This window comes from Oncorhynchus clarkii, chromosome 33 (assembly GCF_045791955.1).
Source record: "Oncorhynchus clarkii lewisi isolate Uvic-CL-2024 chromosome 33, UVic_Ocla_1.0, whole genome shotgun sequence".
NCBI lineage: Eukaryota > Metazoa > Chordata > Actinopteri > Salmoniformes > Salmonidae > Oncorhynchus > Oncorhynchus clarkii.
The window spans coordinates 11,403,359-11,421,940 of NC_092179.1; the positions used below are offsets into that span (position 1 = coordinate 11,403,359).

At 45.3% G+C, this 18,582-nt stretch overlaps 2 protein-coding genes across 3 annotated transcripts in view; one reads left to right on the forward strand and one right to left on the reverse strand.

Annotated features, from left to right (window-relative positions):
• LOC139393107 (receptor-type tyrosine-protein phosphatase zeta-like) overlaps window positions 1-11,709 on the forward strand; it is a 56,390-nt gene extending 44,681 nt beyond the window's left edge. For both annotated transcript variants that reach the window (XM_071141461.1, XM_071141462.1), the window contains 11 exons: window positions 43-174; window positions 275-438; window positions 643-778; window positions 1,825-1,971; window positions 2,173-2,266; window positions 2,540-2,616; window positions 3,293-3,424; window positions 3,524-3,676; window positions 5,136-5,278; window positions 5,559-5,694; window positions 10,760-11,709. In XM_071141461.1, coding sequence (XP_070997562.1) covers window positions 43-174; window positions 275-438; window positions 643-778; window positions 1,825-1,971; window positions 2,173-2,266; window positions 2,540-2,616; window positions 3,293-3,424; window positions 3,524-3,676; window positions 5,136-5,278; window positions 5,559-5,694; window positions 10,760-10,903 — 1,458 coding nt within the window. In that variant the 3' untranslated portion in view covers window positions 10,904-11,709. The remainder of the gene's footprint in view (window positions 1-42; window positions 175-274; window positions 439-642; window positions 779-1,824; window positions 1,972-2,172; window positions 2,267-2,539; window positions 2,617-3,292; window positions 3,425-3,523; window positions 3,677-5,135; window positions 5,279-5,558; window positions 5,695-10,759) is intronic.
• Window positions 11,710-13,609: 1,900 nt separating this feature from the next.
• LOC139393020 (HMG box-containing protein 1-like) lies at window positions 13,610-18,502 on the reverse strand. Its single transcript, XM_071141337.1, has 11 exons — window positions 18,488-18,502; window positions 17,325-17,511; window positions 16,852-17,053; window positions 16,604-16,739; window positions 16,157-16,268; window positions 15,056-15,168; window positions 14,732-14,888; window positions 14,470-14,614; window positions 14,069-14,332; window positions 13,826-13,967; window positions 13,610-13,700 (listed from the first exon to the last, which is right to left on the reverse strand). The coding sequence occupies exons 1-11, from the start codon at window positions 18,500-18,502 to the stop codon at window positions 13,683-13,685; spliced, it is 1,491 nt and encodes a 496-aa protein (XP_070997438.1). The 3' UTR covers window positions 13,610-13,682.
• Between the last annotated feature and the right edge of the window lie 80 nt (window positions 18,503-18,582).

An 18,582-nucleotide genomic window follows, 5' to 3' on the forward strand; every position in this document is an offset into this window, starting at 1 on the left:
TGACCATTGTGTGACTGAGGCTCTCTCCCTCTGTGATGTCAGAGGAAGTGTGACCAGTACTGGCCAATGGAGAACCAGGAGGAGTACGGTTATTTCCTGGTGACCCTAAAAGACACCAAGACCCTGGCCTACTATACCCGGAGAACCTTTACCGTCAGAGACACCTCACAAAAGGTACCTTCCTGGACACACACACACACCTTGAAGAAGATGCACTGCAGTGCACAGAGCTTCTAGTCTGTTTGACCCTGCCTGCTGTGTGTTGTACCTACAGGCTTCCCAGAGGGGTCGCTGTGCTGAGAGGACGGTGGTTCAGTACCACTACACCCAGTGGCCTGACATGGGCGTGCCTGAATACACCCTGCCTGTCATCTCCTTCGTACGGGCCTCGTCCCAGGCCAGGACTCAGGACATGGGCCCTGTCCTTGTACACTGCAGGTGGGCTGGGTGTGTGTGGGAGGGGGGGGGGGTAATAGCAACCAGGGGCAAAGACTTGGCAAAAACATTGCTTGAGAAAGGGTTGAATAACAGTATGCAGATCCAATGGCTTTTTGCAGAAGGTGAATATCCAAGTATTCATTTCTGTAAAGGGAAGCATTGTGTTGTGTGGAACTCTCTCACAAGTATGTTCTGTGTGTGTAGTGCTGGTGTGGGGAGGACAGGGACCTACATCGTGTTGGACAGTATGCTGCAACAGATCCAGGACCAGGGAACGGTCAACATACTGGGCTTCCTCAAACACGTCAGAACACAGAGGAACTACCTGGTACAGACGAAGGTAATGCACACACTTACAGGAGCAGCGTTTCCCAAACTCGGTCCCGGGGAACCCAAGGGGTGCACATTTAGGTTTTTGCACGAGCACTACACAGCCGATTCAACTAATCAAGTCATTATCCAGCCCAGCTGTAGGTGATGTGAGTGAGACGTCTCTCTCTGTGTTATGTCTCTCTGGTCCTCAGGAGCAGTATGTGTTTATCCACGATGCCCTGGTGGAGGTGATGTGAGTGAGACGTCTCTCTCTGTGTTATGTCTCTCTGATCCTCAGGAGCAGTATGTGTTTATCCACGATGCCCTGGTGGAGGTGATGTGAGTGAGACGTCTCTCTCTGTGTTATGTCTCTCTGGTCCTCAGGAGCAGTATGTGTTTATCCACGATGCCCTGGTGGAGGTGATGTGAGTGAGACATCTCTCTCTGTGTTATGTCTCTCTGATCCTCAGGAGCAGTATGTGTTTATCCACGATGCCCTGGTGGAGGTGATGTGAGTGAGACATCTCTCTCTGTGTAATGTCTCTCTGGTCCTCAGGAGCAGTATGTGTTTATCCACGATGCCCTGGTGGAGGTGATGTGAGTGAGACGTCTCTCTCTGTGTAATGTCTCTCTGGTCCTCAGGAGCAGTATGTGTTTATCCACGATGCCCTGGTGGAGGTGATGTGAGTAAGACATCTCTCTCTGTGTTATGTCTCGCTGATCCTCAGGAGCAGTATGTGTTTATCCACGATGCCCTGGTGGAGGTGATGTGAGTGAGACGTCTCTCTCTGTGTAATGTCTCTCTGGTCCTCAGGAGCAGTATGTGTTTATCCACGATGCCCTGGTGGAGGTGATGTGAGTGAGACATCTCTCTCTCTGTGTTATGTCTCTCTGATCCTCAGGAGCAGTATGTGTTTATCCACGATGCCCTGGTGAAGGTGATGTGAGTGAGACGTCTCTCTCTGTGTAATGTCTCTCTGGTCCTCAGGAGCAGTATGTGTTTATCCACGATGCCCTGGTGGAGGTGATGTGAGTGAGACATCTCTCTCTGTGTTATGTCTCTCTGATCCTCAGGAGCAGTATGTGTTTATCCACGATGCCCTGGTGGAGGCCATCATCAGCAGGGACACTCTGGTGACCTCTGACCTGGTCCACTCCTACGTCACGGACCTGCTGACCACTGGGCCCTCCGGGAGGACCCGCATGGAGAGACAGTTTAAGGTCAGAACACACACACACACACACAGAGTGGAACCCTACAACCTAGTGTGCTACTTTCTGGGCCCTGACTTGGGACCTGCTCAAACACATTGAGGATACATCCTTAAAGTAATCACTGATCTGGCGTGACTTGATTGGTGAAAGCCATTGAGCAGGAGTGATGGTACTGTGTTGGTAATGTTTACTACTGTCGTGTTATAGCTGGTGAGTCAGCGCAGAGCCAGACAGGCTGACTACGCCGCTGCCCTGAGAGAGGGAAACGCTGACAAAAACAGGACCTCCTCTCTCATGCCGGGTGAGTTGAAGTAGCCAATCGCACACAACACGATATACATGTAGTTGGTAAGAGACAGCCATTCAGTCAATACCAGGAAAAGGTTCTCCTTCATCTATGTCTTACCTCAGCAGAGAAGAGGAATAGGCAAAAGAACATTTCGATTCAGAGTAATAAACAAATGGAATACTTTATCTGAGAAACACCAGAACATTTTTAATATAATAAATTCAAGCAATACTTTAGGACCACTTGAAAATAATAGATTGTGTTGTGTGTTTCTGTGTGCTGCAGTGGAGAGATCCAGAGTGTGTCTGTCATGTCCAGTGGAAGGAGAATCTTCAGACTACATCAACGCTTCCTATATCATGGTAAGAGCAAGGTTGTCCATTTGATAAGGACCCCTTATAAATGCTTTAAAGAGGATTCACATGGTCTTCATAAACACTACATACACCGAGTGTACAAAACATTAGGAACTGCTTTTTCCATGACATAGCCTGACAAGGTGAATCCAGCTGAAAGCGATGATCCCTTATTGATGTCACCTGTTAAATTCACTTCAATCAGTGTAGATGAAGGGGAGGAGACAGGTTAACGAAGGATTTTAAGCCTTGAGACAGTTGAGACGTGGATTGTGTATGTGTGCCATTCAGAGGGTGAATGGGCCAGACAAAAGATTTTCGTGCCTTTGAATGGGGTATGGTAGTAGGTGGCCAAGTGCACCGGTTTGAGTGTGTCAAGAACTGCAACGCTGCTGGGTTTTTCACGCTCAACAGTTTCCCGTGTGTATCAAGAATGGTCCCCCACCCAAAGTATTGTACATCCAGCCAAATTGACAACTGTCCCTGTGGAATGCTTCTACACCTTGTAGAGTCCAGGCCCCGGTGAATTGAGGCTGTTCTGAGGGCAAAAGGGGTGCAACTCAATAGTAGGAAGGTGTTCCTAGTGTTATGTACACTCATAAACCACGTCAAAGCAAAGTCATATATATGTGTGTTCCAGATTCATGTTGTTTATTTTGACTGTGTCTGTGCTGTGTTCCAGGGTTACCACAAGAGCAGGGAGTTTATCCTGACCCAGTCTCCTCTCCCCTCCACTGTCTCGGACTTCTGGAGAATGGTCTGGGACCACAACTCACAGCTCATCATCTCCCTGCCTGACACACACACAGCACAGGTAAGCAGGTAGCACTCCACACACACACACACACGCACACACGCACGCACGCGTCAACAGTATCACACCTATAACGCTGTCTCCATTGTGTCCTATCAGAGTGAGGGGGAGGAGTCTTGTGTTTACTGGCCCAGTAAGGATCAGCCAATCAGCTGTGAGGGTTTCATAGTGTCGTTCACTGGAGAGGACCACATGTGTCTGGCCAACGAGGAGAGACTGGTGGTCCACGACTTCTTACTGGAGGCCACACAGGTAAGATCCAACCCCACACACTCACACGTGCAAGATGCAAGCTCGCACACGCATACACACACACACAGATTCAACCACACACAAACAGCCCAGCTAGCACATAACGTTCTGAGAACCATATGTTTCTTAGAGCTTGGTGGGAGCATGGTTGTCCAATGGTTATTTTGGATACAACCTTTCCACAACTTTCTGGGAATGGTACAAGATAGTTGCCTGTCTTTGGAACATTCTCGGCACATTTAAGGAACTTGACAAAAAATATATATTTTCTCTGTATTTCATTACTTTAACAGAACATTTCCTAAAAGTTCAAACATGGTTACATTTAATTAGAATTTTGGAAATGTTCGAGTAACGTTCTCCAACTAGTTTGGCTTTGGGAATGTTCTCAGCTAGTTGAGAGAACGTTAAGAAACAAGTTCTTCTGTGGGAATTTCAGTACTTCAGCATAATGTTTCCTAAAGGTTTCCTCATGGTTTTCTTTAAAGTCAGGTTCTCAAATTGTTCCAAGAACTTGAAGAAAACTTTCCATAAAAAAACACAAGAAAACGTTTGTCATGTCGAGAGAACTTTCTAGCAATGTTATTTAAAAACGTAAACATTCCATTCTCAGCATCAACAAACTCTTTGTATCCTCTATCTTGTTTAGTGTGTTGAGGTGTGTTGGCCGCGCCCAGTAATTGTCCACATCTGATCTTAATGAGTGCTTTGAAACAAAAGTATACACCTTACGTACATGGTCATGGGCTTTAAAAGAGGAGACACCTGTACCATGCCAGATAAAGAGTTGAAAAGTATCCAACTTTGAGTTTGAATCTCAATATTTCACTTTATATACATCAACGGACTGAAATATAACAAAACCGTTTCACATAGAAACCGAATTTTCTTCGTTTTTTTAACGTTCCACCCATTAGGCCACTAGAAGGTGATTTAGTCATTTGACTGCAGGAAAGGGCTACTGCCTAAGGACATTAATTTCCATGTGTTCTATCTGTGCTTGGAGTTCAAACATGTTTCGAACCCCAAATAATCTAGCAGTATTATTAAAAGTCTTATTGAAACATTCAGAATCATTCCCTATAATTTATTTTCTCAGAGGGCTAATAAAACTTCCAAGGAACCAGAGTAAAACACTCTCAGAACCTCCCTTGCTGCAAACTAAAAAATAAAAATAAACATTCCCGTTTTTTCAACTTCTGTTCTCAGAACGTTTAAAAAAACGTTCAATTTTACCAGTCAGGAAGCGTATGGCTTTGTTCCCACAACCAATGTGAAACCAAAAACATACGTTCCCACAACTTCCAATGAACCAAATGTGCTAGCTGGGAGAGATCAAACCACACACAGAGATCAAACCAGACACATACACACAAATGAGGACCACACACAAATGAGAACTACACACACACACACCCAGACTCTTCCCACACTCCTCTCTCTCTCTTTCTTTCCCCAGGATAACTATGTCCTGGAGGTGCGTCAGTACATGTCCCCCTGCTGGCCCAACCCAGACAGCCCCGTCAGCAGCACCTTCCAGCTGCTCAACATTATCACAGAGGATAGCAGACGGAGAGAAGGAACCATAGTCGTGCATGACCGGTGAGTTACTTCTCTCCTCTGTTCCTCAAGTCTTCTCTGTGTTCTCTGGGGTTGGGAGGTCAGCTGGGGGTTGGGAGGTCAGCTGAGGGCTGGTAGGGTGCGAGGAATCTTATTTGAAGTGTGTTATCTCACTGATGGGAACTGATTTCACTGATTCACCATATAACAGTGTTTTTTTGTTCCAGGAGTTGTTGGCTCATTCTGTGTTTGAGACAAAGACTTGGGTGTTGTTTCCGTAATTGGTTCATAGCATAGTTTCCCCTGTCTGTGTCTGTGCCAGGCTGGGTGGCTCGATGGCGGGGCAGTTCTGTGCCCTCACCACCCTGGCACAGCAGCTGGAGCAGCAGGGCTCTGTGGACGTGTACCAGGTGGCACGGATGACTAACCTCATGAGGCCCGGTGTCTTCAATGACATGGTATGTCCTGGAACAGCACACACACACACACACACACACAACAAAGAAACGCAGGGAACATAGCACAGCTCATACATAGACACACACATACTCACACCAGGCTGATCTCACAGACTAGATGTAAAATGGTATAGGAAAGTCCGGGACATTCAAATTAGTGTGATATGTTACGTTTGGTATGGTTACATAAGACAGAAGGTTACTTAGGCAAACAGGACAGGAGTTGGTCGGGGTGGATGGGTGGTCGTACAACGCGAAACGTCTAGCAAGCCAAAGGTTGCGTTTTCAAATCTCATCACGGACAACTTTAGCAACTTTGCAACTACTTTCTAGCTAATGCAACTACTTAGCATGTTAGCTAACTCTTACCCAAACCCTAAACTTAACCCTTTAACCTAACTCCTAACCCTAACCTTAACCCCTAGCCTAGCTAACGTTAGCCACCTAGCTACCTAGCTAACGTTAGCCACAACTAATTGTAATTCGTAACATATCACACAAATTGTAATTTGCTAACGCTAACATTAGCCACAACAAACTGGAAATTGTAACATATCAGACTGTTAGGTTCTCATTTTTCAGAGTAAATAACTCATGGACACTGGAGAAGCTTAAGCAAGTTTAATTCTTCCCAAAGGGTCGACGCAGCTGTATTCAGACAAAAACATGTTTCCACCATCACAAGTATATATACTCCACTTTAGGCACTCCTCCTTCTCTCCAAACCTTACATCTTATGGTTCCACAGGAAGACGAAGTGATAAACCGTTCTGTCTCCCTTAAGGTGACCTGACCTAACCTCAACCCCCTTGATGTTTAATCCAAAGCTCTCCACCCGTATCACCCATCACACTCCGGTGACTCTCTCCCGTCCACCCAGCACATTCCACAGCCACTCTGTCTTTCTACAGAGAACCATTAACTTCTGACATAAAAACCACTCTTCCACTCCTTTATATACCCCGCTTCTGATCTATCATTGTCTTTAGTATCTCAATGTTCAAAGTTTTTCACTGAATCCAACAATACGTAGTGCAAATTCAGAACATATTGAACGAAATGCAATTGGTGACATATCACACAAATTATAATTTGTAACATATCATACGAATTGTAATTCATAACATATAAGAAATGGATATGGACATCCACATATTAATACATACCATACCAAATAGAACACATCTCACTAATTTGGTTCTGACGGATTCCCATTTACTATGTTACACCTACCCCTGAGTCCAGGTTGCACACATGTACACACACACACACACACACACACATTACAGAAACAGCTTACACAAACAGCTCACATGCACACACACACACACCATACACAGTTAGCTCACTCACACACTGCTCACAAATGAATCAATCAAATGTATTTATAAAGCCCTCCTTATATCAGCTGTCACAAAGTGCTGTACAGAAACCCAGCCTAAAACCCCAAACAGCAAGCAATGCAGGTGTAGAAGCACGGTGGCTAAGAAAAACTCCCTAGAAAGGCCGGAACCAAGGAAGAAACAGAGAGGAACCAGGCTATGAGGGGTGACCAGTCCTCTTCTGGCTGTGCCGGGAAGTAAATAGCTCTCACACACACCTGGCCAGAGTGCGAATTACACCATAACACTCAGGGAGTCTCTATTGAGTAGCCTAATAATAAAGACGTAAATGAATCCAGCATCCAAACTGCATGTATAGTCTTGCCATTTGATGAATGGAAATAGACATCTGTTACAAAACACCAAGAAGTGTTTCCTAATGACATTCAGCGATTGCCATTGAATAGTTCTACATGAATTGATGTGTCCTGCTAACAAATCAACCTTTTTTTGTAGCCTGAAAAGTCAGGACACCTAAAATGAGCCTAAAACTGTCCTGGGAAAAAATGGGATGGTCAGCCTAACACCCAAGGTCAACTTACAAGACTAGGCTATAATGTGTATTAACTTCGAACTTGAAATAGGCCTATTAGTAGTCAGTGTGTAGTGGTAAAAAATGAATTAAAGGTGAGTAAACTATGATTGCCAATTGTGGTGAAAAGAGTTATGCTGTCACGTTCGTTAAATGGAGGAGGCCAAGGCACAGCGTGGTAAGCGTACATCTTCTTTAATAAAGAACGAACACTGAACAAAACTAACAAAACAACAAAAACTAACCGTGAAGCTAATATGGCTAGTGCAGAACAGGCAACTAAACATAGAATAACAACCCATAAAATATGGCTACCTAGGAATATGGCTACCTAAATATAATGGTCCCCAATCAGAGACAACGAAAAAACAGCTGCCTCTGATTGAGAACCAATCTAGGCAACCATAGACATATAAACCCCTAGACCAGAAAAACCCAGAGACATACAAAAACTCCTAGACATACAAAACTAAACAAACCACCCTCGTCACATCCTGACCTAACCAAAATAATAAAGAAAACAAAGATAACTAAGGTCAGGGCGTGACAGTGCCCCCACCCAAAGGTGCGGACTCCCGGCCGCAAACCTAAACCTATATGGGAGGGTCTGGGTGGGCATCTAACCTCGGTGGCGGCTCTGGTTCTGGACGCCGCCCCCCTTCTTTACACTGAGTCCGCTCTTGTAGCACTGACCCGTGGATCATCGCCAGAGGCTCTGGTCTCCGGATCCTTGCCGTAGGCCCCGGGCTGGGGACCCTCGCTGCGTGAATCATCGCCGGAGGTTCTGGACTGGGGACCGTCGCTGGAGACCCCGGGCTGGGGACGCCGGGCTGGGGACCGACGCTGAAGGCCCCGGGCTGGGGATCGTCGCTGGAGGCTCCGGACTGTGGCCCGTCGTTGGAGGTTCTGGACTGTGGCCCGTCGTTGGAGGTTCCGGACTGTGGCCCGTCGTTGGAGGTTCCGGATTGTGAACTGTCGCCGGACGCTCTGGACTGGGTACTGTCGCCGGACACTCTGGACTGCCGAGGCGCACTGTAGGCCTGGTGCGTGGTGCCGGTACTGGTGGTACCGGGCTGGTGACACGCACCTCAGGGCGAGTGCGGGGAGGAGGAACAGGACGTACTGGACTCTGGAGGCGCACTGGAAACCTGGTGCGTGGTGTCGGCACTGGAGGTCTGGAGTGTAAAGCTGACACAACCCGTCCCGGCTGGATGTTTATTTTCACCCTGCAAATGCAGTGTGCTGGCACAGGACGCACTGGGCTATGCAGACTCACCGGAGACATAGTGCGCAGACCCGGCGCAGGATATCCTGGTGCAAGGAGGTAAACTGGAGACCTGGAGCGCTGAGCCGGCACTTTCCTTCCTGGCTGGATGCCCATTCTAGCCCGGCCAATGCGAGGAGCTGGAATAGAGCGTACCGGGCTACGAATGCGAACTGGAGACACCATGCGCATCTTTGCATAACACGGTGCCTGACCAGTCACACGCTCCCCACAGTAAGCACGAGGAGTTGGCTCAGGTCTCCAACCTAACTCAGGCAATCTCCTCGTGTGCCCCCACCCAAAAAATAATCTTGGGGCTGCCTCTCGGGCTTCCGTGCTAGCCGTGTCCCCTCGTATCGTCGCCGTTCCTCCTGTGCTATCTCCACCTGCTTCCATGGCAGGGTCTTGTCCCCTGCCATTACCTCCTCCCAGGTCCAGGATGTCCTCCACTCCTCTTTCTCCCGGGTCCAGGATGTCCACTCCACTTTAGTACGCTGCTTGGTCCTTTTATGGTGGGCTGTTCGGTCACGTTCGTTATATGGAGGAGACCAAGGCGCAGCGTGGTAAGCGTACATCTTATTTAATAAAGAAGGAACACTGAACAAAACTAACAAAACAACAAAACGAACAGTGAAGCTAATATGGCTAGTGCAGAACAGGCAACTAAACATAGAATAACAACCCACAAAATAGGAATATGACTACCTAAATATTGTCCCCAATCAGAGTCAACAATAAACAGCTGCCTCTGATTGAGAACCAATCTAGGCAACCATAGACATATAAACCCCTAGACATACAAAAACCCCTAGATATACAAAAACCCCTAGACAATACAAAACTAAACATACCACCCTCATCACACCCTGACCTAACCAAAATAATAAAGAAAACAAAGATAACTAAGGTCAGGGCGTGACATATGCTCTCTATACTTTCAATGCATTTTTCTGAAAGGGTGTGTAAACTTGCATTTACCCTCCACTAAGCCTACACCAGAGCCGGTAGCCTACCCTCTCAGCCGAGGCAGTTTTACACACAAGAACACATGCAGAAACGGTAGCCTACGTTCAAATAATGCATGAGTTGAATCAAAACATTCATGAGTTATTGCTTGGAGTCTTCACAGATCATGTGACATAAAACAAACATTACTTTTCCTTTCTTACATTAATGACATTTATGACTGTGTTATTTGTAACTACTAACCATTTAACAATTGCTAACTAATTGTAATTCGTAACATATTATGGGTATGTTTTGCCGTGAAAACGGTCCTCATAGGCACACAAATCCAAAATATTGTAGGCCTATGCCATTGCAAAATCGAAAGCTTTTAACCGAAAGAGTCAACTATAGGTCTACTGTCATTAACGTACACTACATGACCAAAAGTATGTGGACACCAAAGTTGGAAGCATAGAATCATCTAGAATTTCAATGTATGCAGTAGCATTAAGATTTATCTTTACTGGAACTAAGGGGCCAAGACCAAACCATAAAAAACTGCCCCAGACCATTATTTCTCCTCCGCCAAATTTTACAGTTGGCACTATGCATTCTGGCCAAACCCATGTTCATCCATCGCACTGCCAGATGGTGAAGTGTGATCATTCCAGAGAACGCGTTTCTACTGCTCAAGTGTCCAATGGCGGCGAGATTTATGACAGAGAGGTGGGGGTGTTCGTTTCATTTGGAAGCTTTTATTTTAATATAAACCACTGTAAACATATTCATCACTGAATTAGAATGGACAAATTAGCATTGTTTTTTTAGAGGAGCTAACATCTCGTTCAGGGGAACTGAGCCCCCCTGGCGCCTCCGTAATTTGCACCCTGTACCTGGCCCATCCTGTACTGACTCTGTCTTTCACCACTCCGCTCCTAGGAGCAGTACCAGTTCATGTACAGGGCCGTGTTGAGTCTGGTGGACAGCCAGGAAGACCAGAGGGCCCTACAGTCCCCTGAGACCAACGGTTCTGTCCCTCTGGGGGCCACCACTGCAGCAGAGAGCCTGGAGTCCCTCATGTAACCTCTCACACACAGACACACAGAGCACCACACGCTCTGGGAGATACACTGTGCTTTACGTTGAGAGAGAGAGACATGAGCTAGCAAATTGTGAGTGATAGGCTTAGCTAGCTACAAAATACATGAGATTAAGCATCCAATTATCAGAATAAAACATACTGTTTTGCATGTATGACCACACATTGCAACTGGCTGCTAGGGGGTCTGGTATTCTGTGCCTTTTGTAATTCATGTTGTACTTTAAAACTGTTTTGATACTAATGCCAAATGTTCTGTACTCTTTTTTTTTTTTTTTTTTAGTTTGTTAAAATTTTTGAGTTATGTGATTTAACTATCTATCCCTTTGAAATGTCTTATTTGTATGTAATTACTTAAAAGGGATAAATGTCCTTTCTGTATTCTGTCATTCTATCTACTGTATGCTTCTTCTTGCTCTTGTGGATGACTTGTGTAAATACTGGTGTTAAACTTGGAGAAGGAGAATATTATCTCATATTATGTAAATAATAATAGTTGACCACTATCAAAAGGCCAAATGTATTTATACCTCTAGATTTGATATTTTATTATGAAGTTGACTTTCTAGCCATTTACAAACGTTATTACTGTGTTTTTCCCGTCTGTTTTCTTTGGGGGGGGGGGGGGGGCATTACTGTGTTGATAATTTAGTTCAAATATCAATAATGCTTATTTGTTATTTTTTGATCTTTTTTAACATGATAAAGTTTGGACTTTTCAGTAGTCATAAGGTTATTATAAACAGCACTGTATATTTGAACAGGATGAGTAAAGATGTTCTCTAAACCTTAACCTCGTCATTTACTATCACAACAAGCTGTTGCCGTGCTCTCAGTAATCTCTCCTGTCACCCCAAAGAAACTCTTTCAAAAAACAAAAAAAACAGTTCAGATCCATGCTTTTATTCAATACAAGAGCGTTGTGGGTACAAGTTTCAGAAGGACCTGTACATTATTGGTGAAGACAAATAAATAAACTTAATCAAATCAATTTCACAATCTTGATAGTTAAAACTGAGATTGAGTCCGAAATTACACTTGCGCATAGTTGTACTTGAATTATTCGTTACATATTGATGTACACAACACATATCCGCCGTACAGAAGATGCAGTGTATATAATGCATAATTGCAGTGAGAATATGCATGTCCGTCCCATAGGTATGTTAACATCATTATAATATAACACATGGCCTAGTCGTTTGTCACACACCCAGTGCACTTGACCTGGGTAAGATATGCCCAGGTCCAAACCAACCCCTACCCACTGGACACTAGTGTCGATATGAGACGACTAGATAAGATCTACTTTAAAGGAAACATCCACTCAAAAACTATGATGTGGCAAGTGACACTTTGCTTCTTGAAAGTCCAGCATCTTGAAAATCGCTGACATGCAAACATTTTGGTATCAACAGTGGACTAATGTAACAAACACCAAAAGATTGTTTTTGAGTGTAGTTTTCCTTTTAAGTGCCTAAGGGGTAGGTGTCCATTCGGAATACAGCAAGAATCAAGGTTAAGCACATATCCCACCCACCCCTCCATCCCTTCCCCTCTGCATGTACAAAGTGAAAATAGTAATAATAAAATAAAATAGCAATAACATATAAAGTTATACAAATATAGGCATAATCGGAAGCATTTTTAAATTCCCTAGACTCATCTCTGGTTGAAAAATAGACATGTTGTTTTCACCTCCCCTTTCCCTACTCTACAGCACCACAGGGGCTCATGTTTTCAAGCTATAAGGTATGAAATGACCTGAAATGAATCAAAAATGATTTAAAAAGAATACATTCTTGCTTTGGAAGATTAAGGCAAGTCGGACATAAAAAATATATCTTATGTTCAAGCACAGTTAGTATATTATATATACAGTTGGAGTCGGAAGTTTATGTAAACTTAGGTTGGAGTCACTAAAACTTGTTCATTAACCACTCCACAAATGTCTTGTTAAACTATAGTTTTGGCAAGTCGGTTAGGACATCTACTTTGTGCATGACACAAGTCATTTTTCCAACAATTGTTTACAGACAGATTATTTCACTTATAATTCACTGTATCACAATTCCAGTGGGTCAGAAGTTTACATACACTAAACTCAGTGCCTCTGCGTTTGAAGTTAGGCCTTGAAATACATCCACAGGTACACCTCCAATTGACTCAAATGATATCAATTAGCCTATCAGAAGCTTCTAAAGCCATTACATAATTTTCTGGAATTTTCCAAGCTGTTTAAAGGCACAGTCAACTCAGTGTATGTACATTTCTGACCCACTGGAATTGTGATAAAGTGAATTATAAGTGAAATAATCTGTCTGTAAACAATTGTTGGAACAATTACTTGTCATGCACAAAGTAGATGTCCTAACCAACTTGCCAAAACTATAGTTTGTTAACAAGAATTGTTGTGGTTGAAAAACAAGTTTTAATGACTCCAGCCTAAGTGTATGTACAGTTGAAGTCATAAGTTTACATACACCTTTGCCAAATACAGTTGAAGTCGTAAGTTTACATACACCTTTGCCAAATACAGTTGAAGTCGTAAGTTTATTTGGCAAAGGTGTATGTAAACTTCAGACTTCAACTGTACATCTATATTCGAATCTAAAGTGTGTGTGTGAGTATGTGCGCGCGCATGTGTCTTCCGTGTACTGCCTCCCCCCATACACCCCTCTTCCAAGTTTGCCCTCCCCTCCATCGCCTCCCTCTCTTTTCTCCTGTCATCTGCCTCATCCCTCTCTCGTGTGTCTGCGTCTCTTAGTTCCCCTGGGAACCCTGTAACGGAGAACAAGATGAAGAGAGAGAGGAAAGGTTAGGAACAGTTCCAAGGGGCTGATATTAAAATGAACACCATGCAATAGGCTTCATAGGATATGTGTGTGTGTGTGTCCTCTCCTCACTGAGTTGGTTCTCTTGCGTTTCCAGCAGTCCGGGTTGAGTCTCTTCTGCTCGTCAGCCAGGGCCTTGGCCTCCATGGTGTACATCCTCCTCTCCTCTCCTCGCATCTTCTTCCACTTCTCTCCCAGGATCACACTGATCGCTCTAAAGGCAGCACACACACACACACACACATATTTTCACTTGATTTTTTAGTCCAGGGAATTCAGAGATTTTTTTGCACACACAACTGCGCACACACACACCTGTTGTCCTTCCCAGGATACATCTGGGTGTACTCCAACCTGAACTTCTTTGCGAATAGCATGAATGCATTCATTGGCCGCTTGCACTTCGTGGGCAAAGCCACCCCGGCTGCTCCTGAGTCCCGCTGGCTCTTAATTGGCTTGTTGCGGTGTGTGTCTTGGTCAGGGCTGACGGCGCCCCCGCCGGACTGGGAGGCCCTACGTTGCCGGGCCATGCTGCTCAGAACGTACACCGCCGACGAGTCCAGGGGAGTGAAGTCATAACTGACGTGAAAAACACAGGAACACAAAGAAGAGTCACACACTGAGATCTGAGAGGCTTTAGCTCAGGGGGACTAACACAGTCTTGAGCTGCGGTTCAAATCCAGTGTGTCACACACACTAGCGCTGAGAGGTTTTACCTCCTGAACGTGTCGAACACCAAGGAGTCGTCAGTGTGGATGGCATCTCTGTGTCCAGGAGGCAGACACACGTCACCCACCATCACCTCATAGCACGGGATCCCATACTGCACCACGGTCAGACTGGGGTAGAACGACGACCAGCCTGCCACAGGAACACACACACACACGTTAGAAAAACACACGTTACACACACCTTATACTTTACATACGTTACACACACATCACACACATCACCCACACACACACCCAGGCCTCTGACCTTTGTTTCTGACATAGAACGGGTGGTCCAGCTGACACTCAGCGGACAGAAGCCACTCCCCACAGGCACCTGGGTCAAAGGTCAGCTTGAGGACGGACTGGCCAAACGCCCGGCTCTCTGTGTGGGACACCAGCCTCAGGCCCTCACGACCATAGCCCTGAGGACAAGACACAACAGGGTTAGTGATGGGGAACTGTACTCACAAGGGGCTCACAGGGAGATAGGAGATGATAGGAGACCAGATTAAAGAATGTCTGTTCATTTGTGTTATTTGCATTATTGTACCTTAAGGGGATGTGATATTGCCTCTAAATGAGTATGTACCTTCAGGGGGCGGGATATAGCCTCTGTCTCATCGTCTAAGTCTTCGTCCGACACCAGTTCCTCAGCATCCTGCCACTCCACACTAGAACCCTTATGGAACTGCAGACGAGTGCCTGAGGACACAGGAAGAAATATATTTTTTAAACTGATTAACGGTCATTGCACAAGGTCAGGCGTTCGGGTACCGGAAGTGATCACATTGACGTATACAGTCAGTGGCAAGTATATTAGGTACATCTAGTACCAGGTACCAGTACCCCCTTTGCCTCCAGAACATCCTGAATTATCCGGGGCCTGGATTCTACAAGCTGTTGGAAACGCTCATTGGTATCAAGGGATCTAACTTGTACCAGGAAAACATTCCCCACACCAGTACACCAGCCTGTACTGTTGACATCAGGCAGGATGTGTCCATGGACTCATGCTGCTTACGCTAAATCCTGACTCTGCCATCAGCTTGACGCAACAGGAACCGGGATTCGTTGAGCCAGGCGATGTCTTTCCACTCCACAGTTGTCCAGTATGATCACGTGCCCACTGGAGCCACTTCTTCTTTAATCTGATAGGAATGGAACCTGGTGTGTTCGTCTGCTGCAATAGCCCATCCATGACAAGGATCGACGAGTTCTGCATTCTGAGATGCCGTTCTGCACACCACTGTTGTACTGCGCCATTATTTGTCTGTTTGCAAGCTACCTGTTAGCTTGCAAGATTCTTACTAGTCTCCTTCGACCTCTCTCATCAACGAGCTGTTTTGGCCATCAGGACTGCTGCTGACGGGATGGTTGTGTTTGTCGTACCATTCTTGGTAAAACCCTAGACACTGTCGTGCTTGAAAAGCCCAGGAGGGCGGCCGACTCTGGGATACTGGATCCGGCGAGCCTGACACCGACGATCATGACATGCTCAAAGTCGCTATGGTCACTGGTTTTGCCCATTCTAACGTTCAATAACTGAACAGTAACTGAATGCTTCGATGACTGTCTGCCAGCTTTATATAGTAAGCCACAGCCACTTGACTCACTGTCTGTAGGAGCAATACATTTTCGTGAAAGCGGTGGCGTACCTAATAAATTGGCCGATAAGTGCATATATATGTACCTTTGAGGAAGCAGTGCCAGGCAGTAGGTGGCCAAGAGTGGCTCCAGCCCATGTCCTCGTCATCAGACACAGAGGAGTGACAGTACACAGCAGACTCACACTCACTACTGACCTGTAGAGAGGAGAGACCAGACGGGATTATCACCAAAGTAGGATCAATTAGTTAGCTAGATAACTCATTTATATTCTCAAACAACTCCATATTTCTTCATTCATGGGGAAAGACGATTGACTTCAAATTGTCTAATTGTGTGTGTGTGTGTGTGTGTGTGTGTGTGTGTGTGTGTGTGTGTGTGTGTGTGTGTGTGTGTGTGTGTGTGTGTGTGTGTGTGTGTGTGTGTGTGTGTGTGTGTGTGTGTGTATTCTCAGTAAAAGCAGTGCTGTGCATTTGCTGCACTGGTCCAATGTTGCCACCTAGTGGATGTAGTGTAGCATAACAGATCTTACCCTGACACGCCTGCTGCACTCCCTGTGTTGGCCTCTAGAGGGCAGGCTGCTGGAGGTGCAGGGAGGCCGGGTGTGGGGAGGCCGGGCGTAGGAATGGAGGTTACTACTGGTGCCAAAGATGTGGATGGGAGTTGAACTGGGGTAGTTAGAAATTGACAGTTATGAAGTATTGAAATGGGAGCAGGTGTGTGTGTGTGTGTGTGTGTGGGGGGGGGGGGGGGGGGGGGGGGTACAGTAACATCCCTTACCTGACGACCTGAGTGGAGCCCTGTAGCAAGGGACTCTGGGGGCCCGTGGCAATGTGAGCTAGCTGTGTGAGCCAGTGTGTGTCCGGGGGCCCGGCCGTGTGAGTGTGTGAGTGTCCGTCCTGATGGGACACCCTCGCCCCCACCTGAAACACAACGGCGGCTGTCTGGTCCTCCTCCACCTGCTCCAGCTCCGGGAGGTCATCTAAGGGGAAATGATAGAAATAGAATAACTGGGTTGACCAGAGTTTCTTTAAGGGGTTAAATATGTAAATAGAGCAATTAGAATGAACAGAGCTCCAAAAGCATGATGTTTCACAGTAAATCAGGAATGATGTATTTGCATCCCTCTGCTTAATGATGTTTAAAAGGTGCTTTCCAATTTAAAAGTATGCAAATGACTGTACCTGTAGAAAGCGTAGCCTACATTACACATGTATAATCACATCATAAACATGACATTAGCTTATGATTACCGTATTCCATGTGGCTGTCACTGGTGGGGCATCCGGGGGAGGAGGGCAGCTGTTCTTCACACTGGAGCAGGACCAATCCCTGGTCTCTACCTGCCTCTGGCCCTGTGATATCCAACATAGTACTGCTGCTGCTCAGAGGACTCTTAACTTCCCACACCATGTTATAATGCTTCTTTAGCTCATCTGACTGGACACAAACATACACACGCCACTCATTCGTTCATTAACGATTTATTAACAAAGTTATTGAACGTGAACACAATATGTTTGACTAGGGTGACCACATTTAAAATAACCAAATGCGGGACAACTGGATGGTTTCACGGGACATTCGCGGGACAGTGTTCCCTGGTGTACAACATTGGAAAGGGGTGAGATGAGGAAGGGAAAGGGCGGGAGGGGGGGGGGCTGAGGTGACTGTTCTTATGCAGAACCAATTACGCCTTTGCCTTTTGTCAACATTTGTTTTGGAAATTGAGAGAAACTATCACAAAACAAGAAAGACTCATATAATTGTGTAATCAACGTAGACAGAACTTTTTCCTTTCGATTCCTCAACAGCGTCATGTCATGCAGGCCTCGTTTATAAACGTTCAGGACATCGCGCATGCTCATTTGAGCTCATTCATTCAATACCGTGAATGGACGATAACTCACACCCATAAGTTTAAAACCACGAAAATATCTCCTAAATAGTTATACCCGCCATTGACAGCAAACTTTATTACTGCCGAGTGATTTGGTTTTCAACGAAATACTTACATAGTAATACACGATCCCATTGATTTGGCAAACGCAACCTAATTTGGCCAAGGCTTTGTCAAAATACAGAAGTGTTGAGCTGACAGAAATTGAACCTTGTGCTATATGCAGAAGTAGAATAGAGTAAAACATGTCACGAGGAGCAAATGTCAATATTTGTATACAATGAAATGAAAGTATGAGCGAGCCTATGCATTCGTCTCTTGCTCAAGCTGGTTAAGAAAACTAAACGCCAACCATGAACATTGTATGCGATCTGACATGTCATTCGAAACTGAAGGAGGCAATGTCAAATTCACCTTTTTCCTATCCGTCTGTAATATTCTGCTATTTATTTCTTCGTTTCATTTAATTAAACCCTTTGTCTACTGTATTTCTAATAAACTTTCTTTGCAACTCACCAAAACAGTCGCCATCAACGAGAAGTGAGAGATAAATATTATTCTTTTTCGCAAACATTATTGGTGGCTTCAGACGTCAATCTATGGCTCCTCTC

Coding starts and splice junctions, on each gene's coding strand:
- LOC139393020 (XM_071141337.1), bottom strand. Junction 17,054..17,324: donor TGACAGCCACATGGAATACG/GTAATCATAAGC, acceptor ATTTCCCCTTAG/ATGACCTCCCGGAGCTGGAG. Junction 16,269..16,603: donor AGTGCAGCAGGCGTGTCAGG/GTAAGATCTGTT, acceptor TCCTCTCTACAG/GTCAGTAGTGAGTGTGAGTC.